Source organism: Bos grunniens, chromosome 19, assembly GCF_055505025.1.
Source record: "Bos grunniens cultivar Pamir isolate PY7600 chromosome 19, Bosgru_T2T1.0, whole genome shotgun sequence".
NCBI lineage: Eukaryota > Metazoa > Chordata > Mammalia > Artiodactyla > Bovidae > Bos > Bos grunniens.
In genome coordinates this window covers 36,953,781-36,981,766 of record NC_141183.1, presented here as the reverse complement: position 1 = coordinate 36,981,766, position 27,986 = coordinate 36,953,781, and the positions used below count along the sequence as shown (strand labels likewise).

Genomic DNA, 27,986 nt, shown 5'->3' with positions numbered 1-27,986 from the left:
TGGGGGGGGTCGGTGTGGGGTAGAATGGCCGCTGCCGCCGTCACCCGCGGGACCCCGGGAGGTAAGAGCCGGGGCCTCTCGCCCGCCTCTCCGCCCCCGCGCCAGGGGGCGCAGCTCCACCGCCCGGACTTGGCGCGCCACGCCGGGGACCACCGGCGCTCTCCCGGGTTTGCCCTCACTCCCCGCTTCCGTCCTCCTCCCCCGCGCCAGGGGGCGCCGCTCGGCGCAGGGCCGCAAGGCGGACCTGCCGGGCCGGACCGTCCCGGGGACCCCCGCACCCCAGCACCTGCCCTGCCCCTTGCCCGCCACGCGCCCGCGGACTCTGCTCCGCAGCTTCTCCAGGACATCTCTCCGTGCGGCCGGGAGGCGGGACCCTCCCACCTCGGAGAGTCTCCGCTGACCACCGCCCCTCCTGGGGGGGCCGCCCCCGGGCCCGCTCCGCACCCTGGCGGGCTGCCCATCCCGGACTGCGCACCTGCGCCCTCGGGCGGAGTCCTTACCCCAGCCCAGGCTCCAGGGCTCACAGTCGTGCTCGGACGGGCCTCTTCCCCCTCTCCATTCCCAGACACCTGGCGGAGCCCGCGCTGAGAGCATCCTCCAGCTTCCATCTGTTCCCCCAGGAGGGTGGGGGCTCAGGCTGGAGCCAGAGTGGTAGATGGGGTAGGATAGGCCTGGAGGCCGAGGGAAGCAGAGGCTTTGGGGATAGAGGTACGGTGGGGTGGACAGGGCGGTCAGCCTCAGGGTGCAGGATGGGTTGACCTGGGGCTGGATAGCTGGGTCCTGGGTGTCTAAACCAGGTTCTACTCAGGCCCCACCAATCTGGAGGAAAGGGTGGAGGTTAAGATCAGTTGTCAGATCTGCCCTTCCCCTTGGAAAAACCAAAGAGAAGGAACTCAGGGTGTGTCTTTTAAGGCCTAGCTCTCCACCCGGACTTAGAACTCCTGCCTTCCCCCCAACATCCAGGCTCTCATTTGTCAAACCATCCTTCAAGAACCGGATGCTCTGAGTCCTAGCCCCAGGGTCTGACCCCGCCGCAGCTCCAGCCTTGGAAAGTCTGGGCTGTAAACGCCGGCCCCCCGCCGGCCTTCTCCCCTCCCCCACCCCGCCGGTCTCTTCCTGATTATTCTGTTCTGTTGTGTCTCCCACTCGTGTTGGTTCCTGGCACCGTGTCTGGGTTCTCCCTCTCCTCCACCCCCTGGCTGTACTCTGACATCACAGTCCAGCCCCTTCCTTTGGCTTCCTCAGATATCACGACCCGGCTGTATACCAGGTCTCCCACCTCATTCTCCTCATCCTTGATAGTGTAGGGGCTTCTGCCATGACCTTGTTCTCTCCCTTCCCAGCACAGACTCCCCCTCCCCCCGGCCCGTCAGGCCGGGGGTGACCTTGCCCCCTGGAGCCCTCACCATGAATACCAAGGACACCACCGAGGTTGCTGGTGAGTTCACAGTCCAGGTTTCCAGGTTGGGCACAGCCTTTTATTTCCCCCAAGCGGTGGTGACCTTCTAATTCTTGGATCCCCGCTCTCCTTGGCATCATTTCATTCACCACCACCACCCCGCCCCGCATTCGGCCCTTTTCCCCTGGGCTCTCATTGGGATGTCTCACACTAAGCCCTCCCTTCTCATCCCCTCTAGAGAACAGCCACCACCTGAAGATATTTCTCCCCAAGAAGCTGCTGGAGTGTCTTCCTCGCTGCCCACTGCTGCCTCCAGAGCGGCTCCGGTGGAATACAAATGAGGTTTTCTAGGGAGCCGGGGGGATTGGGGCTCAGCAGGGCCTAGTAGGCTGGAGGAGTTCCCCTCTGTGCCTTTCAACACTCTCTAGGCTCTTTGGGGATCACAGGAGAGCTATAAAGACCTGCATCTCGTAGGAGCTCACTTCTTGGCATAGGCACCTGTGTATAAATGCTACCACTTACAAAGTATTTCCTACAAACAGATCACTGTGCTCACCACTTGTCCTGTGTTATCTCACACAGTCCTCCAGGGATGCCGTTATCCCTGAGGTATAGATGAGGAGGCCCAAGAGGCCAGGCTGAGACTTTGGGAAGGGGACCCCCACCTGAGTGCCTCTTCTCCTCCAGGAGATTGCATCCTACTTGATCACCTTTGAGAAGCATGACGAGTGGCTATCCTGTGCCCCCAAGACAAGGTGAGAAGTTTTGTGAAGATGGGGAGTAGCAGGGGTCCTGGGTTCTGTGCACAGAACTTAAGGCCAGTCCTTCCCTTCTCAGGCCTCAGAATGGCTCCATTATCCTCTACAACCGCAAGAAGGTGAAATACCGGAAGGATGGTTACCTCTGGAAGAAGCGGAAGGATGGGAAGACCACCCGAGAGGACCACATGAAGCTGAAGGTCCAGGGCATGGAGGTAAGCAAGGCCTCCAGTACACCTGCCCTGGCCCCCGCTTTTCCCTGTGAGCTGGGTTCCAGCTCTGCCAGGGCTTGGTGACCTTCTCTCCCTACCACCCTCCCAGTCAGTCACTCTTCGCTTCTCACTCACTTTGGATCAGCCCCCTCTCTGCTTTCCCTCCATGACCCAATTCTCCAGGACTTAGGCCACGCCTCCCCCTGGAGGCCGCAGATGCCCAATCCCCTCACTTCTCTTGCATTTCCCGTAGGGGTCTGACAGTACTTAGTACCTCAAAGCACAGGTTTCTCTTCTCTCAAATCATTGCTCCTCATCTCAGATGTGTTATTGCCCTGCCCTCTGATTTCTGAATAGTCCCATGTCTCAAATCTGGTACTTGTTGTAAGGCCCTGGCCCCACTGTCCCCTCCTCTTCACCGCAGGGTGACTTGGGTGCTGGGTTTTGAAAGGTGTGGGGAATAGATGGGGGTGGGTAAGGGTTAAAGAGGAACTGGTGGCAAGATTGGGATTCCTGCAAAGGGACTGAACAGAGGAAGAGTTGGGGAGCAGACTAGCCCTCCCCCCACCCCAGCCTGTCTCCTGGCAGTGTCTCTATGGCTGCTACGTTCACTCTTCCATCGTCCCCACATTCCATCGGCGCTGCTACTGGCTGCTCCAGGTGAGGACGGAAGGGCTCGGGGAGACAGAGTCTACCTGGCTCTTTGAGGGAGGTGGGGGTCTGCGGAATGAAGGGGAAGGATGACGAGGTTCTGAGTGTGGAAGGGAGACTGGGAAGAAGAGAAAAGGGTTTGGGGATGGAGAGAGCCAGAACTTGGGAGGGTGAGGCTAGGGGTGCCTAGGGAGAAAATGAGGACTAGGAGGCCAAGTCCCTGGACATCAGGACCCCATAGCGCTCTGTGTGTACCCTTGTACCCGCAGAACCCTGACATCGTGCTTGTGCACTACCTGAACGTCCCAGCCCTGGAGGACTGTGGAAAGGGCTGCAGCCCCATCTTTTGTTCCATCAGCAGCGACCGCCGAGAGTGGCTAAAGTGGTCCCGGGAGGAGCTCTTGGGACAGCTGAAGCCCATGTGTAAGGCAACAGGGCCAGGACAGAGCTCCAAGGGGAGAGTGGACCCAGGGGCCTCCCATGGCAGCAAGTTTCTATACTCAGGAGCCTGTGGGGTGACCATGTTGCCCCAAGCCAGGAGGCTTCTTTCCTGGGTGGGTGGGTACCAGGGTTCCTGGTGTGATCTAAGGTGTTCGACTATGGAGGGCAGCTGTGAGCTCCAGGTAGGAGCAGTCTGGGGGCTTCTGGCCGCTGTTCCTCTGGCTGGAAGTCTCAGAGCATCTCAGGTGCTTGGGGGAGCCATCAGAGTTCTTTGGGGCCTATTTTGTAGGGGGTCCCACAGCACTTCCCCCCAACTCTCCTCCAGTTCATGGCATCAAATGGAGCTGTGGAAATGGGACAGAGGAGTTCTCCGTAGAGCAGCTGGTGCAGCAGATCCTAGACACCCACCCGACCAAGCCTGCACCCCGAACCCACGCCTGTCTCTGCAGTGGGGGCCTTGGTGAGTGACCCTGACCTTGGAACCTTCCTCCCTCCTCGCTGGTCTGCCCTTACACCAGGGGGGCATCTGTCTTGTTGGGATTTGCGTGCTTATTTGCATGACTTTTGCATGTTCCAGAAAGATGGGCCAGATGAGCAGAGGCTTTCCCGTCTGCATACTGTCTAGTTCCTTTTACTTATTCCTGGCAGCCTGGGCTCTCTGTCTGCCTTCTTCCTTCAGCAGTTCCTGGCCACCCCAGCACTACTGCTTACACACAGGCTTAGCCTTATTCTTAGTTGGTACCCTCTTGATTCTGTTCTTCTGTCCTTTTTCTATGCATTCACCTATTGCTCTCAGCTATTCCCCCAAGCCCTGGATCCTCCCTTGCAGTGTTCCTCCAAGGGGGAGGGTGGGGGAGGAGAAATATTTCTGCCGCCTCCCAGTGGCCACAAGCAGTATGACACCTCTGGTATGTAGTGACTTCTCAGGAAATACATGACAGCTTCCAGCAAGGGAGGGCTGGAGAGAGATGTGTCTTACCCCTTCTTTCCCCACCACCCCTTCCACTCCAGGTTCTGGGAGCCTTACCCACAAATGCAGCAGCACGAAACACCGTATCATCTCTCCCAAAGTGGAACCCCGAGCTTTAACCCTGACCTCTGTCCCCCACCCCCATCCCCCTGAGCCGCCTCCACTGATAGCCCCGCTTCCCCCAGAGCTCCCCAAGGCACATACCTCCCCATCTTCCTCTTCCTCTTCCTCCTCTTCCTCCGGCTTTGCAGAACCCCTAGAGATCAGACCGAGCCCTCCAACCTCCCGAGGGGGTTCTTCCAGAGGAGGCACCGCCATCCTCCTCCTGACAGGACTGGAGCAGCGAGCCGGGGGCTTGACACCCACCAGGCACTTGGCTCCACAGGCCGATCCGAGGCCTCCCATGAGCCTGGCTGTGGTTGTGGGCTCTGAGCCCTCGGCCCCACCAGCCCCTCCGAGCCCTGCCTTTGATCCTGATCGTTTTCTCAACAGCCCACAGAGGGGCCAGACATATGGAGGGGGCCAGGGGGTGAGCCCAGACTTCCCCGAGGCCGAGGCCGCCCATACCCCCTGTCCAGCACTCGAGCCTGCTGCTGCCCTGGAGCCCCAGGTGGCCACTCGGGGTCTCCCTCCACAGTCTGGAGCAGGCGGGAGAAGGGGAAACTGCTTCTTCATTCAGGATGATGACAGTGGAGAGGAGCTCAAGGCCCAGGGGGCTGCCCCACCTGTACCTTCACCCCCTCCTTCACCCCCACCCTCACCTGCCCCTTTGGAGCCATCGGGCAGAGTAGGAAGAGGGGAGGCCTTGTTTGGAGGAGCTGGGGGGGGCAGCGAACTGGAGCCCTTCAGTCTCTCATCATTCCCGGACCTCATGGGAGAACTCATCAGTGACGAAGCTCCAAGTGGCCCTGCCCCCACCCCCCAGCTCTCTCCTGCTCTCAGCACCATCACAGACTTCTCCCCAGAGTGGTCCTACCCAGAGGTGAGTCTCAGACTTCTCTCCTTCCTCCTGCATCCCTTTTACCCTGTGGCCTGTGACCTAGTTTCTTTCAGCATCCATGGCTGCTTAGTTCTCTTCCCAGCCTCTATCTTTACATAGAGTGTAGCTTCTTAACGGTTTTCACAGGCCTTCTTAACTACCCCTTTTTTCCTCCCTCCTTCTACCTGTGACTTGTGGTTGTATGAGTCCCTTAAGTGCCCCGGGGGACTTTATTCCTTTGGTGACTGGGTGGGGTGGGGAGGGCCTGGGACAGTTCAGCCTGAAGAAGAGAAAACCCAACTGGGATGTGATGGCAGACTTTGAGAAGCTGAAAGACTGTATTCAGCAGTCAAGTTCTGCTTTGTGCTGCCCCAGAGATAGAAAGCAGGAACTTCTCTAGGGGTACCAGGGGGCCCCAAGAAAAGACTTCCTCCCAGTGATAGCTATCTGCAAATGGGATGGTAGCCTTGGGAGAGGCAATGAGTTCCCCGTTTCTAGCAGATTCAAGTAGAGGGCAGGAGTGTGGGGAGAAAGGACAGTGGATCTCACTCCACTTCATGTCCAATCTCTGTACCCCAGACCTTGGGGTGTACAGAGAGCAATAGGTCCTCTCTTAGGGTCTGAATGAATGAAGGAGTGAGTAATTATACCCAGCAGAGAGAGCCCCCAGTCACATGGCTCTCTGACTTCTGCCTGCAGGGTGGGGTCAAGGTGCTCATCACAGGACCTTGGACAGAGGCCGCTGAGCATTACTCCTGTGTCTTTGATCACATCGCCGTGCCAGCCTCACTCGTCCAGCCTGGTGTCTTACGCTGCTACTGTCCCGGTATGGGGACTGGGGGTGGTAGGAGAAGGGACAGAAGACATGACTGTTAGGATTCCCAGGAAGCACTAGGAACAAATGTGTTGGGTTGTTCCTGAGAACGTAACCACCTCAACCAGTCCTGGGGCTGAGCCCGGTGGTTGCTCCCCGGCCACCGCCCTCCAGCAGGCAGATGAGTCTGAGCTGAAGTGTCAGAGGTCTAGATTCTAATCCAAGAAATCTGCTGAGCTGATGGGTGATCTTGAATAAGCCTTTTTCTTTTCATAGGACCTTGGCCACCCCTTCTGTAAGATCAGCCATTAGACCCAAGGGGACTCTCATGGCTCTCCAGGCCCACTGACTCCAGTCCAGGGAGAGTCTCTTGGGAGAATGAGAAGGGAGAAATGTTGGTCTCCTCCAACCAGTTCTGAGACTGAGGGACATTGGCTTCAAGACCTGTGCTATCCAGTATGATAGCCATGAGCCACGTGTGTCTATTGAAATTAATAGTTAAGATTAAATGAAGTTTCAAATTCAGCTCTGCCATCACACTAACCACATTTTGGTGCTCAGTGACCACATGTGCTCGTGCCCCCCGCAGGAGACAGTGCAGATGCAGGATGTCTCCAACACTGAGGAAAGTTCTTTTGAACAGCACTGGTCTGGATGTCATTGCCAAGATTCATCTCTGCCCTTTTGCCACCCCCTTTGCCCCTCACCTGACACTCAGCAGTGTTGCTGTGGGACCCCAAGGACCACTGGAGTGACATGTCGACAGCTCTGCTCTCTGTCAGTATGTCCTCCCCGAGTCTCAGCAGCCCTGTTCAGTGATGGATAGCAAGAGAGGGGCTGAGACCAGAGACGTTGGGAATTGGGAGTCTCAGCGTCTAAGCTTGGGACCAGGGCCTGGTGGCTTTATCCTCAAGGCTATAGATATTGAGATTCTGGGACACCGCTCTCACTTGACCCTGTTGGTGAGCAGCTAATTCCTTTCCTTCACCTTAGTAACAGAGTTAAGGCCTCTGGACCTTGATCTTAGGAGATAAGAGATTTTACTATCATCAAATTGTTTATATGTAGAGGTATCTCTACACACCTACCTCCATCTGGCTCAGTAGGTAAAAAATCTGCCTGCAATGCAGAAGACCTGGGTTCTGTTCCTGGCTCAGGGAGATTCCCTGGAGAAGGAAATGGCAACCCACTCCAGTACTCTTGCCTGGAAAGTCCCACGGAAAGAGGAGCCTGGAGGGCTACAGTCCATGGGGTCACAAGAGTCAGACACAACTTGGTTGACTAAACCACCCATAGTTATCTCTTGACTCTGTTTCTATGCCTTGGTGCTGAACAATATCCTTAACTACAGGGTCTAGAACCCAAGGGGTCTCTGGCCCAGAGGAGCTATTAAGTTCTCAAATAAAGGGATTCCCTCCCCACTTAGAGCCAAGGCCACTGGAGCCAGGGGCCTCTAGGGCCACAACAGGGCAGGTAGGGGAGGTAGATGTGGAAGGACCACCTGTGGATCTGGTGAAGGAGCCCAGGAAAGAGAGCCATCTCGCTGATCCTTGCCCTCCCCAGCCCATGAAGTTGGGCTGGTGTCTCTGCAGGTGGCAGGGCGTGAGGGGCCCCTTTCTGCATCTGTGCTCTTTGAGTATCGAGCCCGCCGATTCCTGTCACTGCCTAGTACTCAGCTTGACTGGCTGTCACTAGACGGTAAGTTCTAACCTTCTACCCCACCGCCTTTGAGCATGACATGTTCCTAGGCCCATCTGGACTCCGGTGGCCACTGCCTTGCCCCCACTGTACCCCTCTTCCCAACTCCTGCTTCCTTGCTCATTTCTGAAGGAGCAGCAGATTTCCTTCACCTCCTCCTCCCTGTAAACCTTGGAGGCGGCTTTGTCCCAACACTTGTCCTGTCCATAGGAAGGGATCAAGGCCATGGGTGGGGCCGGACAGTGCAGAGCAACAAACATGGGATACACATGAGTGTGTATGTGCCTCCTGCTGCTGCTGCTAAGTCGCTTCAGTCGTGTCCGACTCTGTGCGACCCCATGGACTGCAGCCTACCAGGCTCCTCCATCCATGGGATTTTCCAGGCAAGAGTACTGGAGTGGGTTGCCATTGCCTTCTCCGTATATGTGCCTACACAATATATTTAAACTTTCCTATGGTTTTTCCCTCTAGTTATAAAGACAGGCATTAATTATAAAAAATTTTGAAGTTACAGAAAAGCACAAAGTAGAAAATGAAAATTCCCTGTAACAATGCTCAATAACATACACCACTTTTAATATATCTTCTTATATACAGAGATGCACATACATACATGTGTGTGTACGTGTGTGTGTATTTGTTTATATCCAGAGCTGTTAGTCCCCTTTACTGGTTATCCCTCCTGTGGCTTTCAGAATTGTTTCTGCACCTGCTTCTTTCTTGAGGTTTGCATGTCTCTGTTTCCTCCTGTTTAACCTGTGCTTTACCATCTCGCCTGTATGTCTCCTACCTCTCTCATCTCTCCATTCCTCCTTGGATTTTTGTCTTCACTTTCCTTCTTCATTCCCTATTGCTTGTTCGTTCTACATCCCCAGCTCTCCTTTGCCCTTTTTCTCTCCTCTCCTTCCCCTTGTTTGTCTTCCCCTCTCTGCTCTCATACCTGAGTCTCTGCTCAGAGCTCTTTACCCTCCTCCCCACCATCCCCTACCTTCTTGCCCGTCTGTCCTGGCATCTCAAAACATCCCCAGCCTCCACCTGTTTGTTTTCCCACGGCTCTGACCCCCTTCTTCCTCCCCTCCTCATCCTTGTGTGATCTCAGGAGGGAACAGATATAGCTCGGGATGTGTGCATTTGTGCATGGAGTGGGGGAGGAGGAGGAGAAATGGACTTGGCCATCCATCTCTGTCACCTCCCCTCCCCGCCATCCTCTTTGTGGACAGCTGCGGGGGGCCAGGAGGAGGGGGTGGTGCTTTTCAAATCAGTCTCTGAGTTCTTTGGGGCAGCGATTAACAGAGAGGAGGGACCCTGAAGTCCTTCAGCCCCAGCATGGGGGACGAAGGTAGTGTCTGCGGCAAGAAGGAACAAAATAAGCCATCTGGGAGTATGCGTATGTGCATGCACGTATGTGTGAGAGATCTGGGGCACGCGTGTGTGTGTGTGTGTGTGTGAGAGAGAGAGATCTGGGGCAACTGGGGCTGAACACCCAGCAAGGAGTCCTACAGTCTCTGTGTCTTGAAGGACACAGTCTTGGTTCTGCATTCAGGTCCTAGGTGGACACGTGGTATGAAGAGCCCTAGACTGAGGACTGGTCCTGGGGGGCTCTATTCAGAAGGTGGAGGGGGGGAGGGTAAAGGGCCATTGTATGGAGAAGAGGAAAGGATTGCTTGTGTCTTCGTCACTCAGACCCTGGGACAGGATCTGGCTTTGTTGCCCAAGGCATCCCCTGGACCCTGCCCAGTGAGCCCCCCCATGCCCACTCCTCTTCCCCACAGACAACCAGTTCCGGATGTCCATCCTGGAGCGACTGGAGCAGATGGAGAAGCGGATGGCAGAGATCGCAGCAGCTGGGCAGGCCCCCTGCCAGGCTCCTGACACCCCTCCAATTCAGGTACATCCATGAGGGCACTCTACAGTGAGGAGCAGGGGGAGGGTCTTCCTGTAGAAATCAGCTCTACTGTGTGACTCCCCTCACTGTCCAGGCCCCAGCCAGTCCCCTTCCCTTCTCCGTGACATCACCCTGCTCCCACCCCCACCCTGTGGCAGGAGTGGCTATTCTGGGCACCCTCTTGGCATGACAAGCTTCAGACTATTTCTGGTCTGAAGGAGGGTGGAGGTGAGGGTGGGGGAGGGGATCCAAGAAGTCGGGGCTCAGCACTCTGAGGGTTCCAGGTCTCTGAGGAAAGAAGGCTGGAGAGGACTCTAGGTTCTGAGGGGGAGAAGCCATCTGTGGATATGGCACTGATCTGAGCCAAAATGAAGGCACCACATGGGCATGCAGGCATGAGGTCTGGCTGCTGGAGAAAGCTGCCTGAGGGACAGGGAAGACTGACCAGCCATCAGAGGTCAGGGTGGTGGGAGCCTAGAATGAGAATTGTAGGGAGGGGGCAGAATTGGAAGCTGAGAGGACAGGGGTGGGGTGGCTAAGGCCATCCCAGGCTGGGGATGCTCAGGTGTCTGCCTGAGGGTGTGTGCACCACAGGATGAAGGCCAGGGTCCTGGGTTCGAGGCCCGGGTGGTGGTCCTGGTAGAGAACATGATCCCACGCTCCACCTGGAGGGGTCCTGAGCGTCTGGCCCATGGAAGCCCTTTCCGGGGCATGAGCCTTCTGCACCTGGCTGCTGCCCAGGGCTATGCCCGCCTCATCGAGACCCTGAGCCAGTGGCGGTGAGCTGGGGCTGGTGGGAGTTGGGGTAGGAGGGTGTCAGGGACTGAGGAGGAACTGGAGGCCTGTCCTGGGAGCTGGGGTCACTGTGGGAAGGAAGAGGGGCTGGAACAGGGTTTGCACTTGGGGGAGTTTTAATGTCCTCTGACTTACAATGCTGACTTCTTGACCTCCTTATAATCATTAATCTCTTTGATTACTCATCCTGTTGACCATAGTGCTTGCCAGCCCCTTCAATTCCGAAGTTCCTACTGGGCCCCCTTTATCCCTAACTGGGCTCCACTGTCCCTTTCCCAAACCCTCCAGGAGTGTGGAGACAGGAAGCCTGGACTTGGAGCAAGAGGTTGACCCACTCAATGTGGACCACTTCTCTTGCACCCCTCTGGTGAGGATGCTGGTTCCTAGTGCACGTGAACAATGGGAAAAGGGAGCAGTTCTTCACAGAGAAGATCGTTTGGGGGATGCAGGGAAGGAGTAAGGATAGGCCCATGCCTTACCTCCACTTCCGCCCTCTTCTCCTCAGATGTGGGCTTGTGCCCTGGGCCATCTGGAGGCTGCTGTGCTCCTCTTCCGTTGGAACAGACAGGCGCTGAGCATTCCTGACTCTCTGGGCCGCCTGCCCCTATCCGTGGCTCATTCCCGGGGTCATGTGCGCCTCGCCCGCTGCCTGGAGGAACTGCAAAGACAGGAAGCTTCTTCTGAGCCCCCACCTGCCCTGTCTCCACCCTCCTCCAGCCCCGACACTGGTGAGGGTTTAAGGGGAATGCGGGTGGAAGCACAGGCCAGGGGAAAGCTAGAGGGTGGGAGACAGTGCAAGGAGAGAGGAGGTTGTAGGGATGGGGAGGTAAGAGCAGCAAGGCCAGGGAGATGGAGAGTGAGGAGAGGGCAAGTGACACCTTATGCTCACACCCCCTTCTCTCCCCTTGCAGGCCTGAGCAGTGTCTCCTCACCTTCAGAGCTCTCGGATGGCACTTTCTCCGTCACATCGGCCTATTCTAGCGCCCCAGATGGGAGTCCTCCCCCTATTCCTCTGCCAGCCTCTGAGATGACTATGGAGATGGTCCCAGGCCAGCTCTCCTCTGGTGCCCCAGAGGCCCCCCTATTCCTCATGGACTATGAAGCCACCAACCCGAGAGGGCCCCCACCCTCGCCGCCTCCTCTCCCACCAGCCCTGGATGGCGGGGCTGCTCCTGAGGAAGCCGATAGTCCACCAGCTGTGGATGTGATCCCGGTACCACTTAGGTGGAGGGCTCCAAGCAGAGGGGGGTGCAGGGCTGGGGTGACGCCAGCCACCACAAGAAACATGCAGAGCCAGGCGGCAGTTTGGGAAGAAGGGGTCATTTACCCTCATTTGGGGACAGGCAAGGTAACCCTCTGCTTAAGCTTCTGTCAGAGCTTGGGATTCAGAAGTCATGAGGCTTCAGAGGTTAAAATTCTGGAGAATATCTTCAATTAGAGCTGGGTGGTAGGGGTTACCTGTTGTTCCATAAAGGGACAAGAGCGATGGCAGGAAGCGGGGAGGACAGAGGAGCAGAGAGGTCGGCAAGATGGAAGCGGAAGTGTCTGGCACTAACCAGGGGCCAGGGGGAGGCTTGCACATAGTAAGAGCTAAGAGTCTTGTAGAGTGAATGAACCCATGAGAGAGTGGAGAGTGGCTCTTCACGTGCAGCAGCCTGCTTCTCTGCTAGGGCCTGGGACATACCTGCTTTAGAGAGAGACTAAGGGATTAACCGGGGAGCACTAAAGTGCAACAGATTTAGAGAACACCACACGGTAGGCACCTTTATGTGAGACCAGCAGAAAGTGCTGCAGGCTGCAGGGCTGGAGCAGAGGCAAGGCTGGAGCTATTCAATAAGGTGTCATGTGATTGGCAAGCGCTGAGCTGATTCTTGGCGAGTTCGAGGAGGGGGTGGCAGACATGGCCAAGTTTGTGGGAGCTGGCATGGGTCAGGCTGGGTGGGACAGTGGGCAGTCAGCCTGGAAGGCTAAGCCCTTCATTCGCCTAGCTTCTGAATCCCCATGTGCTGTACGTCCTTCCTAGCCTATGTTTTCCATGACGTCTCAACACAGGGCTGTATTGAGTGGGACCCCAAGAAGTGTAAGTGAACCTGGAACACTGGCAAAGAAAGACAGGGTTAATGGGGGCAGGCATCCATGAGGCCTCATCGTCTGGGTCTGATAGGAGAAAGATAGGAAGTGAACTTATGCTATGGTCTTGGCAGAGCAAGAACAGCTGGGGGGCCCCTCAAGGTTCACCCAGCTTCTCCTTCATCCAGGTTGACATGATCTCACTGGCCAAGCAGATCATTGAAGCCACACCAGAGCGGATTAAACGAGAGGACTTCGTTGGGCTGTCTGAGGCTGGAGCCACAATACGGGAGAGGACGGGAGCGGTGGGGCTCAGTGAGACCATGTCCTGGCTGGCCAGCTACCTGGAGAACGTGGACCATTTCCCCAGCTCAGCCCCTCCAAGGTGACCAGCTTAGGACAAAGCCTCCAGATCCTTCAAAGGAACATGGGAGGGATAGAGTGAGGGAAGAAGCTGCACTATGGCCAGAGCCTTTGAGGAAGGGATTGGCACTGGCTGGCGAGCTCTGAAGTCACTCTCCAGACCCTGTTACTGGGGCTCTGCCTTCAGAGCAGCGCCCAGGTGGGAGAAGAGGGACTTCAGATGTCCAGGACATCCTTATCCCTGTTTCCTACAGCGAGCTGCCATTTGAGCGGGGTCGCCTGGCTGTCCCTCCAGCACCTTCCTGGGCAGAGTTTCTCTCCGCATCTGCCAGTGGCAAGATGGAGAGTGACTTTGCCCTGTTGACCCTGTCGGATCATGAGCAGCGGGAACTGTATGAGGCAGCCCGAGTCATCCAGACAGCCTTCCGGAAATACAAGGTCGGGGGCTTGGGGGCTTCAGGGGATGAATTACACAATCTTGAGTGGGGAGGTGACGGGTTCCCAGGACTGTGGGGGGGGGGACAGCAATCATCCAGAGAGATCTGGGGTAGGGTGAAGGGTCAAGGGACCCCAGGCACATTGGAAGAGCAGGTCAGATGTCAGTTAGGTGGGCAATTCCTAACTGATCCAGGTGCTGAGACTTCCTTCTTGCCACTTAGGGCCGGCGGCTGAAGGAACAGCAGGAGGTAGCTGCTGCTGTGATCCAGCGCTGTTACCGGAAGTACAAACAGGTGAGGATGTCCTCTCTTGAAAGCATACCCACCAACCCACACAGGCACCCACTCATCCCATCCCAGAGCATCCAGAATGCTGCAGGAGCCCTAACTCCCCTTTTCTCTCCACAAGCTGACCTGGATTGCACTTAAGGTATTAGGCATGAGACCTGGGTGTGAGGCTGTCTGTGATGATTCAGCCTTTCCTTCCGTGAGCGTGTGGATTAGAGAAAGAGATTTGCATCGACTGAACTTGAAACGGGGTGAGGGGTGACCCTTAGGGGTCTGGGTCTCTGTCCCTCCGTGTCAGCCCCTGCCCTTCCTCCCCACCCCTGCAGTTTGCACTCTATAAGAAGATGACCCAGGCGGCCATCCTGATCCAGAGCAAGTTCCGAAGCTACTACGAACAGAAGCGATTTCAGCAGAGCCGCCGAGCGGCAGTCCTCATCCAGCAGCGCTACCGCTCCTACCGCCGCCGGCCCCCGGGGACCCTGCCTGCCCGCAACAAGTACGGCCCCAACCCTCCAGCCCTCAGTGCACACCCACTGTGTCCACGGCCACTGCCCACGGGCTCCCAACTCATCATCCTGCTCCTCCCCGACCCTTGCCCTGCCAAGGTCCCTAAGGGGCGGAGGGCAGGTGATTCCTGAGTGTCCTGTGCGGTCTCATCTCTTCTTCCTTCCACCAGAGGCTCCTTTCTCACCAAGAAGCAGGACCAGGCAGCCCGGAAGATCATGCGATTCCTGCGGCGCTGCCGACACAGGTGTTGCCCTTTCCCTCACTGGGGAGGACTGGGCCCCGCCGCCGCCTCCCCATCCCACCGCCCTAATCGGCCGGTCTCCTCTGACTCCTTCCTTGTCTCTCTGCAGGATGAGGGAACTGAAGCAGAACCAGGAGCTGGAAGGGCTTCCCCAACCCGGGCTGGCCACCTGACCTCTCCACTGCCTTTCTCATCACCCTGGGGGACGCTTCTTGCAGTCTTAACAGGGAGAGGGCTCTCTGGGGGAGGGGGAGCCCCCTGTCGGCAGCTTTCCCGTCACTTTTGTGCTAGCCCGTCCTGGGTCTCCACCCCCCACCCCTCCGAAGTGCTGAACTCCCTCTCCCACCCCTGCCTCCTCCTCTTCCCTCCGGGTCGCGCTCCCTTCTCTTAGTCCCCGGCTCCAGAAGACCCATGCCCCACATACCTGCATCTTCAGCTGTGACCTCCGGAGCCCTGCCTGCCCCTTCTCCACAGCTCCCTCCCTGCCTGTGCCCACCTCGGCCCCTTCCTGACTTGCCTTATTTATTTGTTCGACGCGTCTCTGAATGTATCCGCCTCGGTCCCACCTCTGCCTTCGCTACGCGCGCGCCCCTCGTGTTTCAGGGCTGACCGTGCCCCCACCCCGACTCCGCATGTTTGCGTCTTGTTTCCTCCCTTTCTGGCCCTGTCTTTCCCCGTCAACTGACCGACTCCGGCCACCAATCTCGGGGCCAAAGGGGGGCTGTATATAGAAACGCGCTGCGGAGTCCTGCCCCGTCCCCGAGGGGAGGGGCCTTGTACATAATGTAACATACAGAGTATAGTGAAGAATCTATTTAAGGCGCCGCAGGGAGGGCTGCACGGCCGGGCTTGTGGTTCCTGGCGCGGCGGGAGCCTCCTGCCGGCTCCACGAGCACTTTCTACTTGTGCATGGGCTTGGTTTCTACGAATTGCCATTAAACATCGCTGCACCAGCCAGCCTCCGGCCTCTGTCTGCGGGCGGCGGGGAGGGGCGGGGCCCCCGGCCGGCGGAAGGCTGCGGGCGCGCCAAGCCCGGATCTGAGCCACGCCGGGGCGGGGCGGGTGCGTGGTTTTCCGCCTCCGACGTGTTTCCGGCCTTAAAGGCATTTTGCCCTTCCCTTTAAGACGCACCGCCCCCCTCTCAGTCACTCCCAAGATGGCGGACCTACTGGGCTCCATCCTGAGCTCCATGGAGAAGCCACCCAGCCTCGGTGATCAGGAGACTCGGCGCAAGGCCCGAGGTGAGGATCCCAAATTCATAGCCGGCTTTCTTCGCCCGGTTCTCAGGATCGCAATCCTCCCTCTTTGGATGACCCCGCCTCCTCAACCTTGAAAGACCCCTCACAGGCCCCTTCAGAGACCCCCCGAGTCCCTAAAAGGGCTGCTGACCCGCCCGCTGTTCTTAGCGGACGATGATTGGCTACCTGAAGCTCAGCACCAGCCCCCTGCCTCTTCCTGCCCTGGCCTTCCACAGTCCTTGTTTTCAATTCGCCCGTGGGCCCGCCTGTCCGCTGGTGGCGTGGTCTGATTGGTAGGCTGCCCTGAACCCCACCCAACCCCTTCCCGCCTTCGTATCGGAGGGCGGTAAGATCGACCGCTCGGCCCCGCCCGCCCTGCCGGCGCGCCGGTCCGTGCACCTCGTCCCCTTCGGATTGGATCCAGGATACGTCCATCCGCAATCCTTTCTCCCCTATTGGCCTCTTCAACTTAAAAGTCTACCGATTAAGTTTTGTTCGACCTTCCTCTAGCCCACCCCACCCTCAGCACCTCTAATTGGCTGCTGGAGCCGTTCAGCGCCCTTATGCCCCGCCTACTTGATTTAACCCGATCCCTTCTGCCGCGAACCAACATTTCTCTCATCTGTACCCTGAAATTCCTAAGGTCCCTGGGCGGGTCGTGAATGTTGATTGGACAAATAAGAAGGCCCCTACCCGGTCCGATTGGCCATAGCCTCCCAGTATGTGTTCTCCGAGTAACTTTTCTGCTGGCGGTTCAAGTTGGACTGCCAGTGTAGGGCGCGGCCCGCTGGGCGGTGCAAGCCTCTCCTGCTGGCTCCGCAGCGTGTGAATGAATCTGACAGAATGAGTCCTTTTAGGGGAGGACACCGGCTCCCTACCCGTTCGAGGGAGGCCAGAACAGGAGTGGGTGCCTTCAAAGTGCTCAAGTGCTGCTTAAAGTCAAACTAACATCCATATTTACTGAATGGTTACTAAGGGCCAGGGGCACACTCAAAGGAGCCCACAGTCCGGAGCATTGATGAAATGATCACACAGGAGTTAAAAATCAACTTTATAAATGGTCTGAAAGAAAAATAATTATCAGGAGTGTAACTACCTAGGGCTTCTAACCTAGCCTGCAGTGAGCTGAGATCTGAAGAATAGATAATTCAGTGAGAAGGCAACACAGTGCTCCAGGCAGATATTTGAAAGCTATAAGGAAGGAGGGAGCATAATGGGACCTGGGAACTGAGTTACTTCATGCTCACCACGGCTGACTAGGTGGTTCACCAGCGGCCGTTGACAGGCTAGGAAGCTGAAGTTCAGAGTTTAGTCACTTGCCTGTGGTTACACAGTTACTTAGTGGCGGCATTTCAAACCCAGTTGTGACTTTTAAGCCTGTGTGCTTATCCATAATCTTAAATCACCTCCTCAGATGCAGAGAGAAGACTCTCAAACCAGACAGAACAGTCAGTGACTAAGATGGGGTGCACTAACAGTCAGAGCCCATGGGGTTGAAGAGAGGAGCGCACCTGAGCTGTCAAGCCCTGGAGCCACAGAGAGTAACTGGATAGGAAAGGAACAGGGTCCCTGGCTTCTAGGAGCTCATAGTGGGGTAGGGAAGACAAAAGTTACAGTCTGTTAGTTCTCAGCATGTGCTATAGTGGATGTCTGAACCAAATGTGCTTGGGCCCCAGAGGAAGAAGTAATTCTTCACCATCTGACTCATAGTGGATCTCAAAGTTTGCAAGGGGAAGAACTTCTCAAGCAGCAGGAATAACATGTGCAAATACATGAAGTGATTAGGAAAATGGGAATAGGTTCAGTGCAGCTGAAGGGGTTCTGATCCTGTGGAAGAAGTAGGCCTTAAGATTGTCAGCACTTTGAAATGGCAGAAGAGAGAAGAGGGGACAGTAAGACTAAAGGTAGTGAGTTCCCTTTACAGCTCAGACACCTGCACTCCCAGAGGAGAAGAATGTTAGACTTGCCATTTCAGCTTCATCTTGGCTGTAGAAATAAGAAGTGGGGGTATTACAAAATATAGGAAGTTAAATAATTTCCTCTATCCTGTGTAGACAATGAGATGATAAACTCTGTGAGGCCAGGACTGGGTCTGTTCCCATTACCTCCCCAAGCCTTAGAGTTCTTGGTATGTCGTAAGCAATAAATAAATGTTTGCTAGTTGGTTTCCCCAGTGGGAAACAGGGTTGAGCATGATTCTCATCTCTGTTTCTCCCACTAAACTGTGAGGTCTTAAAGGGCAAAGCTGTGTCTTCATCCTCTTTGTACTTCAGGGCCTAGCACCGTATCAGGGATAGAGTAAATATCAATAAATGCTTGGCAAATAACAGTAATCCTCCCTTCCTGCCCTGACACCTCCCAGTGGACACGAGACCCCTCCCAAAGCCTTACACCCTCTCACCACCCATACTTCCACCCCTAGCCTCATGCTGCCATTTCTTGCCCCCAGAGCAGGCAGCCCGCCTGAAGAAACTACAGGAGCAAGAGAAACAACAGAAAGTAGAATTTCGTAAAAGGGTAAGAACAACTGGAGAGATCAAAGGCAGCTTCAGAAAGGACTAACAATAAGTTAGAATTGGAAGGTTGAGGACTTAGTTTGTGTGCAAACTGTCTTGAGAGAGGTGAAGCCCAGAAGTCAGTGGCACGGAGGTGGGAAAGGTGTGGGAGGCACAAGCCTGTTGGCCCGGCTGGGGAGAGGGGTAGTGGGGTGGAGCCATCATCTCATATCTTCTTCCCTTTTCCCTCTACCAAGATGGAGAAAGAGGTGTCAGATTTCATCCAAGACAGTGGGCAGATCAAGAAAAAGTTTCAGCCGATGAATAAGATAGAGAGGAGCATACTGTGAGTGTCTCTGGGCTGGGCGACAGGAAGTGGGTGGTCAAGGAGGCACGAAGGGTGAAAGGTTCAGAGGGGAGAACCTCCTAGAGGAGGGCACTGGCCCCCCTCATGGCTTCACAACCTCTTTCCCTTTGGCTCCCCCTCCCCAGACACGATGTGGTGGAAGTGGCTGGCCTGACATCCTTCTCCTTCGGGGAAGATGATGAGTGTCGCTACGTCATGATCTTCAAAAAGGTAAAAGGCCCGAGTTGAGTTCCCCGCTCTCTCCTTTTCAGCCTATACCCTGCCCCAGGGGAGAAGAATGAGGTAAACTATGTATGTGGAACCTTGACCCCATCACCCACTTCTCTCCCAGGAGTTTGCACCCTCAGATGAAGAGCTGGACTCCTACCGGCGTGGCGAGGAGTGGGACCCCCAGAAGGCTGAGGAGAAGCGGAGGCTGAAGGTGAGTTATGCCTGGCAGTCCCTGGGACCCTGCCACCACCATCTGGGAGGGGCTGAGGTCAGGCCTTGAGCTCCGGTGACCCCCTCTGCACCCTCAGGAGCTGGCCCAGCGACAGGAGGAGGAAGCGGCCCAGCAGGGACCCGTGGTGGTGAGCCCGGCCAGCGATTACAAAGACAAATACAGCCACCTTATTGGCAAGGGGGCAGCCAAGGATGCAGCTCACATGCTACAGGCCAACAAGACCTACGGCTGTGGTGAGGCCACAGTGGGGGCTGGGAGGGGGCAGGGAAGAGGAGCACAGGTTGGGGGGAAGGAGAGGGGAGACCAAGGCACAGGGCTCCTAGGTCCTCCCATCCTCCCGTCTGCCCCTAGTGCCCGTGGCCAACAAGAGGGACACACGCTCCATTGAAGAGGCCATGAACGAGATCCGGGCCAAGAAGCGTCTGCGGCAGAGCGGGGAAGAGTTGCCATCTACCTCCTAGGCACCCCAGCTCCCGGGGCACGGCAGGGGGCAGGGAGGGACGAGGCTGCTGCTACTAGAACCCATCCTGGAGCCCCACCTTCTAACAGCTGTCACTCAGGCACAGTGTGTGTCACTGTTCGATCTAGGATATGTATGTGGGGTGTGTGTGTGTGTGTGTGTGTGTGTTAGTATGTGAAAGTGTGAATGCTCAGGTGGGTATTTAATCTGTATTATTCTGTTCTTCCTGGAATTTTCTTCCCCATGGGGCTGGGATTACTTTACATTCAATAAACACCGTTTGACCCAATGTCTTGGTTTGTTAGCAGAGAAAGGTAGGCTCTGGAGAGGAGTTGAAATAATTATAGGTTGAATAATTATAAACTTGCTTTTGTGGGCCAAAGATGGTCAAATATTGGCACTTTTGCAGAAATTCCTAAGGGATGGCATTTTTTAAGAGCAGTCACTACGGCCAAGTGGTCTAGCTTTGGATCCTGGCTCTGCGACTTCCTGTCACGTTGGTAAAGTATTTTGCCTGTTTGTGACTCAGTTTCCTCACCAGTAAAATGGGGATAATAATGGTAACTACCTGATAGGACTGTTTCATAAACTGCACAGGTCAATGTATGTTAAATATTGATAATAGTTTCCCATCCTCAAGGCTACGTGGAAATGTAGCTGCTTTGGTTCCCATGACCATCCTCACCAAGTACCTCAATTTCATAAGGACAAGCACTCAGACCTCAGCACTGCAGTGCCCTCTGCAGACCCTGTAAATTTCCATTTCTGGGCATATCTGATCCAGCTTCCCCCTCATGGTGATGTCAGACCTCCACCCCTCTGGAGCTGGTTCAATGTTCTGTCAGTTCCTCTTCAGCTTCATTTCACATAATGCACCGGCTTTCCCCTGCCTCCTTCCATAATGTGAGTGTAATGGTTCTACATCCAGCCCAACTTCCTCTCTGACCAGTCCCTCACTCCCTCCTTGTCACAGCAGGTTCCACGTCCACTCGCCCCTCCTGCCCGATCCAGCCCAGGGACCAGCATCTCCTCTCCCCCTTCCCATAAATGAGCAGGCCACTAACTTGGTTGGCACCAGTGTTTTATTTCAGGGGGAAGGGCTTGAAGGCCCAGGTCTGTCCTGTGCACTCCTGGGGCCTCCAACCTCTCACTTGGCCTTCGGGTTACGGAACTTGCGTCCAGCAAAGACAGCCTTGTCCCCAAGAGCCTCCTCAATCCTGGAAGGCAGACATGGTCAGGGCTGTGATATTCCAACCCAAAAGCCCTCAGCTCCTGATGCCCAGGCTCACTGTGCCCACGGTACCTCATGAGCTGATTGTATTTGGCCAGACGCTCTGAGCGGCATGGGGCACCAGTCTTGATCTGAAGAGAGAATTCCAGGAGTTGCAAGAGATTATTAGAAAGAAGGGATTGCACCTGGCCCCGAGGGAGCAAACTGTGGTGGTATTCAGCTCCGGGGCAGGGGGCCAGGAACCCCAAGAAAACTCAGACACTGGGCAAAGGAGGGCCCAGGAGTACCTGTCCTGTGCAGAGCCCCACCACGAGGTCAGCGATGAAGGTGTCCTCAGTCTCTCCAGAGCGGTGGCTCACCATCACCCCCCAGCCGTTAGACTGAGCCAGTTTGCAGCTGGGTGGAGAGGACACTTGATAAGGCCTGGTGGGACTTCCTCAGGGTGAAAGCCAGGGGCTGAGTGGGGCCTTTCCCTTTTATTTTGGGAGAAGGGAGATGTGTTGGGAGGGTAAAGTTCTTGGGGAAAGAGAGAAGGGGAGATTCCTGATCTTAAATTTGGATTCCTAAGATGCTGGTGGGAAGAAACAGAATCTGGGAGATGGGGATGGCAGGGGTGGGGATGGGTTGAGGCAGGGTGACAATGACAAAAGTTCCGGGGTCAGGTCAGGAGTTAGTCAAAAGTTTGAGGTGGAGAGGGTGGGGTGGGTCAGGAGCCAAGCGAGAGTCAGACCTGGAGTTAGTGGACAAGAGGGTAGCTGGAAAGGGTAGAGCTAGGTGGAAGGAGGCCATGATGCCCCACGCCAGGAGGCACTCACGCCTGGATGGATTCAGTCACCGAGCCAATCTGGTTGACCTTCAGTAGCAGGCAGTTGCAGGCCTTCTTCTCCACGGCCTGGGCAATCCTTTTGGGGTTGGTGACTGTGAGATCATCCCCCACGATCTGGATGTTGACCCCCGAGAGGAACGAGGTCCAGGTAGCCCAGTCATCCTGGTCAAAAGGATCCTCAATGGACACCACTGGTCGGGGAGGGAAGCAGAGTCGGGTTAAAGGTCAGAAAGGCCTCACAAAGGGGTAATGGGTCAGAAAATTACAATGGGGCTAAGGATGGGAGGGATTGAGGTGGTGGCAGAGGAGGGGCCGAGGCCGGTGTGCTGTGCAGCTGCTGCTGACTTGGGCAGGAGCAGTGGAAGCCGGAGTCTCACCAGGGTAGTTCTTGATGAAGTTCTTGTACAGTTCGCCCAGCTTCTCTCCACTGATGTGCCGAGCAGGGTCGTCAGGTGACTTGAAGTCGAGATCGTACTTCCCATTGCGATAGAACTCAGATGCTGCTACATCCATGCCAATCACCACCTTGTCGGGGTAACCAGCCGCCTGGATGGCCGTCTTCAGCAGCTCCAGGGCTGGGAGAGGGCAAGGGAGGACTTGAGGCTCCAGTGCACCCCGTCTCTGTGGGGACCCCCAGGGTCCTGCCCCTCCAAGTGCTCACACTGACCTTCATTGTTCTCCAGGATGTTGGGTGCAAAGCCACCCTCATCACCCACATTGGTGGCGTCCTTCCCATACTTGGCTTTGATGACCCCCTTGAGGTGGTGGTAGACCTCGGCCCCAATGCGCATGGCTTCCCTGAAGGAGCTGGCTCCCACAGGCAGGATCATGAACTCCTGCATGGCCAGCTTGTTTCCAGCATGGGAGCCCCCATTGATCACGTTGAAGGCCTGAGACAGGGAGAGAGTGCTCAGAACCTGGGCCAGTTTCCAGGAATCAAGAAAGGACTGGAGTGTGGGGGCGGGGGGGTGAGGTCAACATGGAATCCTGGATCCCCTACTTACTGGGTGGTTTAGGATGAATAATTTTATTCCTCAGAGCCTCTGCCCTCATTTTCATAAAATGGGGATATCACCTGCTTACCTGCAGGATCTTAGGTGGAAAATTAAGAGAAGTTGGATACAGTTCTTAGCATGTGCACCTAACATTGACATGGCACTTACTACAGGCCAGGCACTGCTCTAAGTTCTTTACATATATTTTATTGGCTCATTTCATTCTCTAAACCACCCTGTAACTAGGTGCAGTTTATTATCCTTCACTTTACAGATGAGAAAACTGAGGCTCAGAGAGGTTCAATAAACTTGCCAGAAGTCACACAACTAGGTAAGAGACAAGACCAGGATTCGAACCTAGCAGCTTGTCTCCAGAGCTCAGGCTCTTATACAATCTGCCTAGTGAGTAACAACAAATGGTAACATTATTGTTGCAATTAAGTTCAAAGGGTTTCCATAAAGAGCAAATTTGGTTTTATAAGGATTAAAGAAGACACAAAAATAAAATGCCCAGATCTTTGCCATGAAGAAGCGCTCCATCCGATCTGGGGTTGGGGCACAGCAGAATGAAAAAGTGGAGTAACTAAGCCTGGGATTGGAATGTGAAGGAGCCAGTTACATCTAGGGAAAGAAGCAGAGAGAGGTTGAAGGGAAGGTTTGGATTGTGGGAAAGGGGAAGGCTGGACGGCAGTAGGAGAGGTTCCATTTCAGGAAACTGTTTCTTGGAAGCTGGGTCTGGAAGGTGGATTTTCTGGGGGCTGCCCCTGCCCTCCCCCAATGGGTGGAGTGCCTGTGGGTCGTGGCCGGGTGGCTGCACTCACAGGGACTGGGAGGATCAGCTCTGGGTTGCCTGCGAGATCTGCAATGTGTCGGTAGAGCGGCACCCCCTTCTCAGCTGCTCCAGCCTTACACACGGCCAGGGACACGCCCAGGATGGCATTGGCCCCAAACTTGGCTGGAGGAAGCAAGTATAAACTGTGAGTGCTCCACCTACAGGGTTTAGGGCTGTCTCCCAGAATGTCCCCTCTGGTCACCCCAGAAAGAATCCAGAGCTCCAAACCACTGGGCACTGAGTAAGTTAACATATCTCTTCCCCACCCCACCCGGCCCCGGGATCCCCCACCCTAGGGAAACTTGTCAACTTCACATCTGTGTCCACAGCCCGGCCCAAGCCTGGCATGGGGCAGGCATCAGGAAATGCCTGGGAGATGAGTACAAATCCCGCCAGTTACACTGTGCCCCAAAATGCGGGATGCAGAAATAATCCTAACCAGACCTCAGGCCATAGTCCTCCCCCACCCCGCCCCTGCATTCCAGCCCCGACTCCTGCCCCGGCCCCCACAGCCCATCCCCTGTCCCTAGCCCTTCACTCACATTTATTCTCTGTCCCATCCAGCTCAATCATAAATTTGTCAACTTTTTCTTGATCCACCACACTTAGTTTCTGAAAAGGCAAGTTTAAGGAAGGGAGAGCAGAGGTTAGATTTCTTAGGAGTCAGGATGTGAGCTAAAGGAAAAAGACGGTGCTGGTATCAGGGCAGAAGGCTTGGTTGGCCAAGCCTGAGCTTCTGGGGATGAGGCAGCAGGTGAAGGAGTGCGTCTTCTACTTGCCTTTTCCAGCAGCGCAGGGCCGAGGGTCTTGTTGATGTGTTCCACAGCTTTCAGGACCCCTGGAAAGGCCGCAAAGCAGAGGGTTCAGATCTCCTATGCAATCAGGTCTCTTCCCGTGGCCCCCAGCTCCTGGAGAACTTTCAGTTTCCCTTCCTTTTCTGATGCCCAACCTTTTTGGCACCAGGGACCAATGTCATGGAAGACAGTTTTTGCATGGACCAGGCATGGAGTGGGGGTACGGGATGGTTTCCATATGATCCAAGTGCATTCTATTTATTGTGCACTTTATTTCTAATCTAATGTTGCCAGTGATCTGACAAGAGGTACCAGTCCGTGCCCTGGAGTTTGGGGACCCCTTCTCTACCTTATGCAGACATTTCATGCCACATCCTGAAACCCCCCTTGCATATGGCTCCTCCAGCCTTGGTCTTTCCTCACCTTTCCCCAGGTAGCGAGACTTGTCTCCATCTCTTAGTTCCAGAGCTTCATAGATACCTGTGGAAGCGCCACTGGGCACAGCTGCTCGGAATCGGCCTGGGATGGGAGGAATTGGAAGATCACAGAGAGTCCCATTCACCTCCAAAGGGCTGAGGTCTCCTCTTGCAACCCAGAGACAGGGGGCAGTGTAGAGAGACAATAGCTCCTCACTGTGGGGTGGGGAGGTGGGGTGGGGGGCGGAGTCAAGCTGGAAGAGCAAGGCCTGGGGAGAAGTCTGGAGAAGGGGATTCCAGAGAAGAGTGGATGTGGCATGCAGCTGGGGAGCAAAGGCAGATGGAGCTGGGGGTCTTCCCAGGTAAACCAATTCAATAGCCCTGGGTTACCCTTGGCCGTGTGCAGGTCCACCTCCACAGTGGGGTTGCCCCTGGAGTCCAGGATTTCCCGGGCAAAGATTTTTTGCATGGCCATGGCTGCAGGGTGAGAGGTGTGAATGAGTATGGACAGCTGATCCCTTAAGAAACCCCAAATCCCTTGCCCTTTAAGAGTCTTCCCCACCCCAAGGAGGCAGGTGCTGGAGCTAAAAATACCCCACAAAAAGGTCACAGACCAAAGTGGCAGGCGCAGCCCCCTCCCCCACTCAGAACAGCTCCTATTCCACCCTCCCATCCTCAGAATACCGGGCCTCTCTTTTAAAACTCCACCACTTGCTGAACCCCATCTCCCACAAAGCTGCACTATGCCTTCTCCCTCCACCCCCTGGCCAAATACTCTGTTCTCCATGGCTTCCTAGCCTTTAAAGCCTCTCCTGTTACTTTACCTCACTTTTCCTGCTCCTCAGCCTTCTCCAAATCCTCGGGGGCCCCAAATTCCACCACCTGGCTCCAACTCTAACTCCCCTTCTCCGTCATCTCTGTATGCCTCTCTTCACAGTCTCCTTTTCCTATCCTTGGGTACCCCCATCCGGTATGCTCCAGCCCCTCCAGGATTCTTAAGCACAAGCTGACATTTCCTCCAGGCCAGCACAGCCCTCATCCTTTACCACCCCCATCCCCTGGGGCTGGAAGATTCACCAGACCTGGGATGTCTTCGCTGGGCTCTGAGTCTAGGTGGCACCTGGGACAGTGTCAGCTCACCCCCTCTCAGGCCAGGCATTTATCCCGGAGCCACCCTGTACCCTAGCCAGCCCCGCCTCTCCCCCTCTCCATCCTCCCCCTGAAGCTGGGCTGGCAGCCAAGTGCCCACTACAGCCTAAAGCAGAACCTTTTGGCCCTAGGCACCTGCCCCCTTCCCAAAAGGTCAATGACTATCCCCTCCTTTCTCTCTATTCTCCAATAAAAGTCCTTATTTTTAATTTCATTCCTGGGGAGAAAGAAGAGAGGGGCTTCAGAATGGGGGGGAGGGGTCTCTCCGTGTCAGGGTTGTATTCCTCTTTTGCAAAGGTTAAAGAGGAACTAGTGCCCTTTAGGAAAGGCCAAGGGTAACCTGAGCCCTACAGGGCTGGGGAGGGGGCCTGGAAGAGGGGCTGCAGGAGTGACATCCATAGCTCACTTGGCGGGCGGGGGACTGCCTCTGACCTCAATGGGAGCTGGGGAGGGGGTTCCGGCCGAAACCAGAGCTCTAGATTGAGCTGCCCACTCAGAAGGCGAGAGGGTCTCACCTCTCAGGGTCCTCATGGCGGCCTTTCTCCGCTCCACCCCATCCTACCCTCTCCTGGCCGGCGAGGGGAGGGGGGAAGGGGGGGAGGCAGACGAATTTAGACAGGCCCTAGGAGTTGGCGCGGCGCCCTGCTGATAGCGCTGGGACAGCACTTATCGCCTGCGTGGAAGCTGTCAGTCAGAAGCCCTTTCTCCACCGATCGCGACGGCGGGCGCTTTAGGGCGTGATCCCAGCTCATCAATGAATGGTGCTGAATCAAAAGTGACCAAAAAAAAAAAAAAAAAAAATGAATGGACAGAGGTGAAGTGCCCCTTTCTGAGTGTCTGACCGCCGGGGGCCAGTCGGGTGGGCCTCTAGCATGGCGGGGAAGTGGGTCTCTGCACTCAGTGACTCTCTCCGTCTCAGCGGGTGCGGCGAGAGTAGAGTCAGCCCTGACTTTGGCTGCAGCCCTGGCCGGGAGCGGAAGGCATGCGGGTTTCAAGCCGGCTGGCCGGCCAGCGGGCGAGGGTCACCGGCTTCTCGGCTCTTCGCCCCGGACTCGTGAGACCTAGCCTGCCGGGGCCGGAGCCGCCGGCGCCCGGTGACTCACCCCCAAGCTCTCTCCCGAGCTCCCCTCCCCGCCCTGCCCCGCGGTGTGTCTCCCAGGCTCCTCGCCACCATCCCCCGCCTTATCTCTGGCCGCTCCCTCTCGGGAGATTTCCACCCTGGGGTAGGGGGTGCGGTAGGCCAGAGGTCAGGATGGCGGGCGGGGAGCGCCGCCACGTGCCCGCCTGCGGCCCCGCCCGAGCTGGCCAGTGACTCAGCCGCAGCGGCTGTCGAGGAACACCGGTCGGGGGGCGTCGGGTGCTCCGGGGGCTCCGAGCGGCCGCGCCTGCTGCGGAGGACAGGAGGGAAACTAAGCCCCTTCGCGCCCGGGAGGCGCCCCTCCCCCGAGGGACCGGAAGCGGCCAAGCCCCTCAGCGGCCCCGGCGGCCAGCGCGAGCTAAAGTCACCTAAGCCGGACTCCGGGTCCTGCCCCACCCGCTTCCCGGTGGACAGCCAGCGAACTCATCGCACACAAGTTCTTAGCCTAAGTTTTACTGAAAAAGAAAAAAAAGAAAAACCCCAAAGGGCAAAGTTGAACGGACTTCCCCCCTCTTGAAAAAGTTGCAATCTTGAGAAACCGCTTAGTATTCTTCCGCCTTGGAAAATAGGCCCGCCCGTCTGGCCCCACGGTGCTCAATGACCTCTGCAGACACGGGCCAAGGGGCACAGCCGGTGACCCAAACTGCTGACCGGGGTTCGGGCAGGGCTGGGACGTGGAGTGAGGGATGAGGCTGGAGCTGATCCAGTGAGACACAACCCCCTGGAGTCGAGGTGGGCTCCAGTGAGTGCCGCTTGTGCCGCCCGGGCAGATGCTGGGGACAGAAGTCTCCCTGGTGGGTACCCGCCTTCAATTCTGAAGACGGCCGGGGATATTTGGTCAAATTTCCCTTTACTGCCTTATTTCTTGAATAAATAAAATCAAGAGGGCAGAAGCGGCCAGGCACACGCCACGCCTCGCCTCCGCCCCTTCCGCCCGGCGGGAGACACGTCCCCGGCCTGCCTGCCTTTGCCGAGGGTCCAAATCCGTCCCGCTTGGCGCGCCGGGCGCGCGCCCGCGAAGCCCGCCGCCTGCCCCAACCGCCCCACGCGCTTTCCTTCCCGGCCCGGGCGCAGGCGCGGGCGCACGCGCCCCGC

The 27,986-nt window shown here is 56.3% G+C and overlaps 3 protein-coding genes and 1 long non-coding RNA gene across 19 annotated transcripts; 2 read left to right on the top strand and 2 right to left on the bottom strand.

Annotated features, from left to right (window-relative positions):
- The first annotated feature begins 1 nt into the window (after nt 1).
- On the top strand, nt 2-15,461 carry CAMTA2 (calmodulin binding transcription activator 2). 10 transcript variants are annotated; one of them, XM_086359426.1, is made up of 23 exons: nt 2-61; nt 1,344-1,438; nt 1,638-1,741; nt 2,087-2,154; nt 2,237-2,372; nt 2,958-3,029; nt 3,290-3,443; nt 3,787-3,921; nt 4,473-5,413; nt 6,110-6,236; nt 7,788-7,922; nt 9,695-9,810; nt 10,402-10,586; nt 10,891-10,969; nt 11,108-11,330; nt 11,514-11,815; nt 12,861-13,057; nt 13,290-13,473; nt 13,695-13,766; nt 13,882-13,902; nt 14,087-14,256; nt 14,437-14,511; nt 14,618-15,461. In XM_086359426.1, the coding sequence occupies exons 2-23, from the start codon at nt 1,408-1,410 to the stop codon at nt 14,679-14,681; spliced, it is 3,591 nt and encodes a 1,196-aa protein (XP_086215552.1). In that variant the 5' UTR covers nt 2-61; nt 1,344-1,407; the 3' UTR covers nt 14,682-15,461. The 10 variants fall into 10 exon arrangements, with proteins under 10 accessions (XP_086215552.1, XP_086215551.1, XP_086215557.1 ...); XM_086359425.1 differs by having other exon boundaries at nt 2,943-3,029; XM_086359431.1 differs by lacking the exon at nt 2,958-3,029 and having other exon boundaries at nt 3,379-3,443.
- LOC147352214 (uncharacterized) lies at nt 8,478-15,857 on the bottom strand. Of its 4 annotated transcripts, none has more exons than XR_015148019.1 (3): nt 15,674-15,857; nt 11,082-11,260; nt 8,478-9,829 (listed from the first exon to the last, which is right to left on the bottom strand). It is a non-coding gene; the product is annotated as an uncharacterized LOC147352214 (long non-coding RNA). The 4 variants fall into 4 exon arrangements; XR_015148020.1 differs by having other exon boundaries at nt 8,478-9,858; nt 15,678-15,857; XR_015148018.1 differs by having other exon boundaries at nt 15,678-15,857.
- SPAG7 (sperm associated antigen 7) lies at nt 15,656-19,799 on the top strand. The gene is made up of 7 exons (XM_086359475.1): nt 15,656-15,749; nt 18,196-18,263; nt 18,499-18,587; nt 18,734-18,818; nt 18,940-19,029; nt 19,127-19,283; nt 19,402-19,799. The coding sequence occupies exons 1-7, from the start codon at nt 15,665-15,667 to the stop codon at nt 19,509-19,511; spliced, it is 684 nt and encodes a 227-aa protein (XP_086215601.1). The 5' UTR covers nt 15,656-15,664; the 3' UTR covers nt 19,512-19,799.
- Nucleotides 19,800-20,574: 775 nt separating this feature from the next.
- Nucleotides 20,575-27,945, bottom strand: ENO3 (enolase 3). 4 transcript variants are annotated; one of them, XM_086359445.1, is made up of 13 exons: nt 27,543-27,945; nt 26,269-26,517; nt 24,995-25,081; nt 24,612-24,707; nt 24,174-24,232; nt 23,937-24,006; nt 23,384-23,517; nt 22,235-22,457; nt 21,945-22,142; nt 21,557-21,758; nt 21,029-21,137; nt 20,814-20,872; nt 20,575-20,727 (listed from the first exon to the last, which is right to left on the bottom strand). In XM_086359445.1, the coding sequence occupies exons 2-13, from the start codon at nt 26,282-26,284 to the stop codon at nt 20,658-20,660; spliced, it is 1,323 nt and encodes a 440-aa protein (XP_086215571.1). In that variant the 5' UTR covers nt 26,285-26,517; nt 27,543-27,945; the 3' UTR covers nt 20,575-20,657. The 4 variants fall into 4 exon arrangements, with proteins under 4 accessions (XP_086215571.1, XP_086215570.1, XP_086215573.1 ...); XM_086359444.1 differs by having other exon boundaries at nt 27,857-27,945; XM_086359447.1 differs by lacking the exons at nt 26,269-26,517; nt 27,543-27,945 and adding an exon at nt 25,682-25,778.
- Nucleotides 27,946-27,986: the final 41 nt, after the last annotated feature.